Here is a 7,106-nt window from a genome sequence, read left to right on the forward strand (position 1 = left end):
GGTGTGTGGGAAGCAGATGCTGCAGGTGTGTGGGAAGCAGATGTTGCAGGTGTGTGGGAAGCAGATGCTGCAGGTGTGTGGGAAGCAGATGCTGCCCGTGTGTGGGAAAGCCAGCCTGGAGACATGAGCTTCCTGCCTAAGTGACATCGCAACTGCAGAGCCCCAAGTTGTATATTCCTAATTAAATCCTTACAAATTGGAAAGGAAAGAACAATCCACCCATAGTCTCACTGATTAGTATAAAACACTTAATATCTTATTCTATTTTTGCTTCTCTCCTTGAGAAAAAGTTCTTTTTTCTTTTTTTTTTTCAAATTTTCAAACAAGTTTTATTCCCATACAATCCCAAGACGTTTCCTTTGCTTAAAATGTACACAGGGAACATGATTCTTTAATGTGAACAATAACTTATGTCCTGGCTCCACTACTCGGGTGGCTTCATGGCTGGGGTAAGGGACCATCTAGGGCCTCTCACCTTGGCCTGTGAGGTCCCTGGCTGGTACAGTCCTGGACTGACCTAGCTCATCCCCGACCTTCCCCATGCACATGTGGGTAATGTGGAATGGAAACCCCCCCCCCCCCTCGACCTGCCACCTGTAGATGACTTTGGGGAATGAGGATTGCAGCTGGCCCACTGTCAAGTTTTGAGGGTCTGGGGAAAAGTTCTTTTTTCATATTGTCATCTTGTTCCCAACTTCCCGAGGAAACCAGGCATATATGTGCCAGGGTAGACAAACCTGTAAGGAATGATCTCATTATTTTAAAATGCAGATAATGGTACCAGGCATGGTGCCACCTTTAATCACAGTGCTCAGGCAGAAGCAGACAGATCTCTGAGTTCTGGTCTAGAAAGTGAGTTCCTGGACAGCCAGGGCTACACAGAGAAACTCAGTCTCAAAACCCCAAATATATATATGTATACATACACACACATATGTATATACACTCACATACATATGTGTGTATATACTAGAAAATAACCCATTTAAGAGAGAGATAATGAGCCAGACAGTGGTGGCACACACCTTTAATCCCAGCACTTGGGAGGCAGAGAGAGAGATCTCTGTGAGTTCAAAGCCATCCTGGTCTACAGAGTAAGTTCTAGGACAAGCTCTGAAGCTACACAGAGAAACTCTGTCTCAAAAAAAATCAACCAAACAAACAAATAAACAAACAAAACCCCAAACAGAGAGCACTAATAAAGCAGAATTACTGCAGCTGTCAAATATCAAATGAGTGGTGCTTTTCCTCAGCTGTGGTGACACAAGCTTGCAGTCCCGGGCCTTGACAGACTGCGAGAACAGTGAGGGTCCAGCCAGCCTAAGCTACCTAGTGAGTTTGAGACTAGCTATGAGACCCTCTCTCCAAAGGAGAAGAAAACCAAAATAAATATTTTTTAGACTGTTCCCTCCAAGGTTAAGAAATAAGCTATTAGAAATGCCAAGCATTTATATTTTGGAGGGTTTCATCTTTGTTTTGAGTGTTTCTGGAGAGTTTCTGTTGGTGTCTTGGTGCTGGAGACTGAACTCAGGTCCTCATGCTTGTGTAGCAAGCTCTTTACTAAGTGAGCCATCTCCTCAGTGTCTCAAGCCAGCTCTCTTCTGTTTGAATAGGAATCAGAGGATAAAGTTGTCTTAACGTCCACATTATCCAAAGATGATGAACAGGAATCATGTCTAGCTCTGACTCCAAGCCCCAGGACAAGGAAGCTTCCTAAAGGGCAAAGGTAACATTGTGTGGGCTTACAGTCTGGTGTAAAGGGACTGGAAAGCAAAGGGACTGATGAGACAGCTTTCAGGAAGGGCCTGGTGACCCGAGATGGATCCTTGGAACCCATGTAAGACAGGTGGAGACATACTCTGTGACAGGTCACTCCCCCAATGATAAATAGTATTTTTTTAAAGAGTATTCTTTACAAATTTAGCATTTGAGAACCAGAATAAAGTATTTGTTAAAGTGTGTATTAGTCATTTTGAAATAAGTAGTATGTTCTTAACCGTTAATTGTCATTGGCCACTTTTTTACAGAAATGAGAACAGAGCTGTGGTCTCCTCAAAGAACTCGCCCTTCCCTCAGAAGGCTGTGACGCGGCTAACAGAACAAGAGCTGCATGCGGTGTCAGAGAAACTGTCTCAGCGGCTCTCTGAACTAGACTGGGCAAGTCTCCACTTTTAATCTTGGTGAGAGTTCTGTGGTTAGTCTTTCAGTGGAGGACACTGACCTCTCAGCAGGAAGGAAACCTAGGTGTAGGTAAGGCTGGGCTGTGGGCTGTGTTCTGCTAGAAAGCTCCACAAGTTGAGCAGGAGGGACACAGACAATGGCTCCTCGCCTTCCTTATATAGCCAAATAGGGCATAAAGATTTATCTAAATTTTATTGAATTTTGATGAAAATGGAGTCACTTAATGTAATTGTTAAACCATTCATTTTTAGATCCATCTGTACACGCCTTTGTCACAAGGACAGATGTGGTATAAAATTGGATGAAACTTGTGTGGCTTTCTGTAAAATTCATTGAAATTGAGTGGTTTATAGCACTGATAGCCACTCTTTCCTTTTGTCGCTTTTTGTTTTTTGTTTTGAGACAGAGTCTCACTATGTAGTCCTAGATGGTCTAGAACTTTCTACACAGGCCAGCCTGGACTTAAACTTGCTGTAATTTTCCTTCCTAAGGTCAAAAGTGTGTCTACCCATGCTTTAAGTGTTAATATAAAGCCTTCACTGTACCCCTCAGAAGACCCCGAGTTCCAGGCCAGCCTGGTTTGCACAATGAAATCCGATCTCAAACACATAAAGTAGATGCAATAAAAGCTGCAGGTGTATAAGATGCTGTGCATACGTTTCTAAAGCTTGGTCTTAGCGGCTGGCAGAGACAACTTTTAGAAGGCCTGTTTGCTTCTATTTCATTTCCCGCTGAAGTCAAGGACAGATACTGAAAAGATTTTCTCGACAGATGTTAAAAGCTGCCCTGGGTGATCGAGCGACAGACAAGACTGATGGTAAAGATGGTGACACTGGAGAGGAAGAGGTGCACAGTGGAAATGAAGAGATACTGTCGCAACACAGTGACAGCATCATGGAGTATGGACCGAAGAAGCCTAGGCCAGGTACGTAACCCAGACAGGCCTGGAATGAGGTGTCCAGGATAACTTCCCAGGTGGTTCTGTGTGTTAATGGCAGTTTCATTTTATATAAGAATCAAAACTAATAGCAAACTCAAGTTGGTGTTGTTTCTTACTGATATTTCTATACTGTCAAAGCTTGTAATTACTTGTCTAAATATGCACATTTTCTTGCTGAAATCTACACTGACACTATAGATCCTGCAAACTTCTTCATTCTGTTACCATCACCTAGGAGATATTTGTTGATATTTAAAGATCGAGTCCATCCATTTGAGCTGCTGTTTAGCTGAATCCAGTGCCCATTAGCAGAATGAGTGGTACTGCTCATTAGAGGTCACAGTGTTTAGCCAGGTTACCTTTGCCTCAGTTAGCATGCTGTAAGCTCTCTGTACGTGTTTACTTTCCATCCTCAGGACCCAGACAGGTAAAAGACTCACGGACACATAGTCCACATGTTACTCGCCGTACAACCAAGAGCACTTCCTTTCCATGGAACCTTGTGCATAGCATACATTTCACAAGCTCTGGGGCTGGAGAGATGGCTCAGAGCTTAAGAGCACCGACTGCTCTTCCAGAGGTCCTGAGTTCAATTCCCAGCAACCACATGGTAGCTCACAACCATCTGTAATGAGATCTGGTGCCCTCTTCTGGCGTGTGGGCATACATGGAGGCTGAACACTGTGTACATAATAAATAAATAAATCTTCACAAACTCCATCTGCCTGAATTTGAATAAGCAATGCTTATGTACTTAGCAGTACATATTTGTGTGTGTGGTGTATGTGTTCTTGTGCACATGTGCAAATGTACATGTACATGCATGTGGGGGCCAGAGATGAACATCAGGTTTCTTCCTTCTTTACTCTCTCTGTTGTATTTTGGGACAGGTTCGCGTAACTGAACCAGGAACCCATAGATTTAGCAAAGTTGGCTGGCGACAGATACACTGTCACACCCAGTTTCTTACATGCGTGCTGGGGAATCTAATACATGCTTAGACAGCAAGCACTTCCCTCCCTATTCCTAGCAGTCTGTTAGCTTGGTCTGACTAAACACACAGCTGCAAAATAGAAGAGAATACATTAGCACATTAGCTTGTCATTTTCATTTTCTTTAGGTTCAGTAAGAACCAATTGCTCAGTTTCCAGCTCAACATTTCTGCCTGCCAAGAACTAATGGTGAATGGCTTTTCTGTTGCAGGATTTTCCATGTACAGAAAGTCAGCTTACAGGTCCCATTCACTGTCCCCATCTTCAGTAAACAAACATAGACAACTAGAGAAAGAGAGAAAGAAGCCGCACAAGTCTAAAGGAGCAGAGACCCGCCAATTCCAAGCAAAGGTACGCCCTCATTCCTTGAATACACGTAGGCAGCAGCAAATACTATTTCTCCTCAGTTGGGCCCTACAGTGAGCATACACACCATTGACCAAAGATATAAAGTGCATCCACTGTGCCTGAGTTGAATAGACGGCAGAGAAGTGTGTGATACGGCGCTAGAGATGCAGTCATGAAATCATCAAAAAATAACCTGGCTGTTCAGAGGGTGAAGAAAGAGGAGGTTGATGTGGTCTGGTATTTTCAGAGAGAAGTCATAGGTAAAGGGAGTTAGGAAAGATTCAGTGGGAAGAGAAAGCTACCCTGTAAAGGAGGTGACTGGGAGCTCAGCTTTTAAGAGGACCCAGGTTTGATTCCCAGCACTCACATGGCGGCTCACAACTGTTGTAACTCGAGTTCCAGCGGCTCAGGTCCACTCTTCTGACCTCCACAAGCACCAAGCAGGCAGACACACAGTGCAGACATACATACAGGCAAGACACCTACACACATAAAAACGTAAAAAAGCATTTTTTTTTAATTAAAGGGCTCCATCATTTCTGATATCATCAGGGAGGATACCGCAGTGGAACAGAGACTTTGAAATCCATAAATTTAGAACACTTAGTTGTCTGCTGTAGTGGTTTTTGTTTATTTTTGTTTGTTTTTTGAGACAAGGTTTCTCTGTGACAGGAACTTGTTATATAGACCAGGCTGGTCTCAAACTCAGAGATCCGCCTGCCTCTACCTCCCTGGTGCTGGGATTAAAGGTGTGCACCACCAATACCTGGCATAGTGGATTTTTATATTGTAGTTGCATTTAAAATGATGAAAACTGGAGTTAATTCAGATGTCTTAAAATAGTTATCCTCAGGGGCTTGCGAGTCTGTTCCCCAGGTTCAGTAAGATTCAGTAAGAGATGCTGTATTAAAAAATAGGGTGAGGAGTGATTGAGGCACACACACACAAATATATATTTAGCTTGCAACTTCCACTCAAGAGTATCATAATAATTATAAAACCTGTGAAAGCCGGGCGATGGTGGCGCACGCCTTTAATCCCAGCACTTGGGAGGCAGAGGCAGGCGGATCTCTGTGAGTTTGAGACCAGCCTGGTCTACAGAGCTACTTCCAGGACAGGCTCCAAAGCCACAGAGAAACCCTGTCTCGAAAAACCAAAATAAATAAATAAATAAAACCTATGACAATAGTAAAAAGAAAAACCATTGTATAAATGGCATTTTTACGTACCGATTATGTCTGTTAGCACAATGTGTTTTTATGAAGCAGCCTAAAAGGAACTTAGGAAAAGGGAATGAACCTGGTATTTTTAGAATAGGAATTTAGATTCTTTTCCCCCTTCATTTAGATTTGCACATGTTTCTGACCACTGCCATATGACCTTACTCTTTCTAGGTATTAACTGAAGCATTTGAAAGGGACCTAAGAAAAAATAAAGTTCAAGAAAACATTGGACTTCGAGGGATAAGTGACGATGAAGAGGAGGAGGAAACAGTGGGTAAAAATCTCCAGCTCTAATAAATGCAAAGATAGTGAAAAGTACAGAGGTGGTCTTCTTAAAGGGACAGGGAACCAACAGGCCTGAGTCATTAGCTCAGAGAAGGCAGGATTTCCTCAGACTTGTGGAGTAGTTGGGTTGCTCGGGTACAAGAGGAAATGCTTTCAAAGAGGACTCGTGTTTTTCCTTCTACCTAGATTTTGTTTGGCCTCAAAGAGTCTTTCATACCCAGTTTGTGAAGGGTTAAAATAGGATCTAGGTGACAGAGGAGAAAGGGGAGACAGGATTCCAAGCACTCTGTTCCAGAGTAAGAAACCCAAGTCCTTGCTTTCTACCCCTCGGAAGTTCCCAGCCGGGTGTGGAGGTGCACACTGTTAATCCCAGCACTTGGGAGCAGAAGCAGGAGGGTATCTGTGGTTTGAGCAGCATGGTCTACATATTGAGTTCCAGTACAACCTGGACTAAACAGACCTTGTCTCAAAACAACAAACAAAGAAAAATTCCCCCAAAAAATACAACCAAAAAAAGAAAAAACAAAAACAAAAAACCAAGAACCAGTGGTTCCCGAGTGAGAGCAGGGAGTGCGGATGCTGGCGTGCTAATGAAAACAGAACTGCAGCGCACCAGACTCAGAACACACTGTGCAGCTGCTTGAGGGCTTTTCTGAAATATTTATTATGTGCATTATTGTTTCTCCTGTATGTGTAAGCCTGTATAAAGCTGTCAGAAACTGTAGTTCAGTCATGAGCCACCACGTGGGTGCTGGGAATTGAACCCAGGACCTCTGGAAGAGCAGTCAGTGCTCTCAACTTCTGAGCAATCTTTCCAGCCCCTTGAGTTTTTGAATATTCAGAGAAAAGGTTGTCAAAGAAACTAGCACATGAAAATTTTAATAGTAGTTCTATTTAGGGTTTGAGACTATGGTTACTAAAGCTGGGAGGGAGGCCAGTGGTGGGGAGAGAAAACAAGATTAAGAGTGTGGTTGGCGCCGGGTGGTGGTGGCGCACGCCTTTAATCCTAGCACTCGGGAGGCAGAGGCAGGCGGATCTCTGGGAGTTCGAGGCCAACCTGGTCTACAAGAGCTAGTTCCAGGACAGGCTCCAAAGCTACAGAGAAACCCTGTCTCGAAAAACCAAAAAAAAAAAAAA

General features: G+C 43.5%; 1 protein-coding gene across 2 annotated transcripts in view; it reads left to right on the top strand.

Annotated features, from left to right (window-relative positions):
• The window catches only part of Cep95 (centrosomal protein 95), a 28,594-nt gene that overhangs the window by 16,434 nt on the left and 5,054 nt on the right, over positions 1-7,106 (top strand). For both annotated transcript variants that reach the window (XM_013347506.2, XM_026780781.1), the window contains exons 9-13: positions 1,614-1,726; positions 2,028-2,157; positions 2,953-3,106; positions 4,325-4,464; positions 5,856-5,954. In XM_013347506.2, coding sequence (XP_013202960.1) covers positions 1,614-1,726; positions 2,028-2,157; positions 2,953-3,106; positions 4,325-4,464; positions 5,856-5,954 — 636 coding nt within the window. The remainder of the gene's footprint in view (positions 1-1,613; positions 1,727-2,027; positions 2,158-2,952; positions 3,107-4,324; positions 4,465-5,855; positions 5,955-7,106) is intronic.

The sequence above is a fragment of the Microtus ochrogaster genome, chromosome 7 (assembly GCF_000317375.1).
Source record: "Microtus ochrogaster isolate Prairie Vole_2 chromosome 7, MicOch1.0, whole genome shotgun sequence".
Taxonomy (NCBI): Eukaryota; Metazoa; Chordata; class Mammalia; order Rodentia; family Cricetidae; genus Microtus; species Microtus ochrogaster.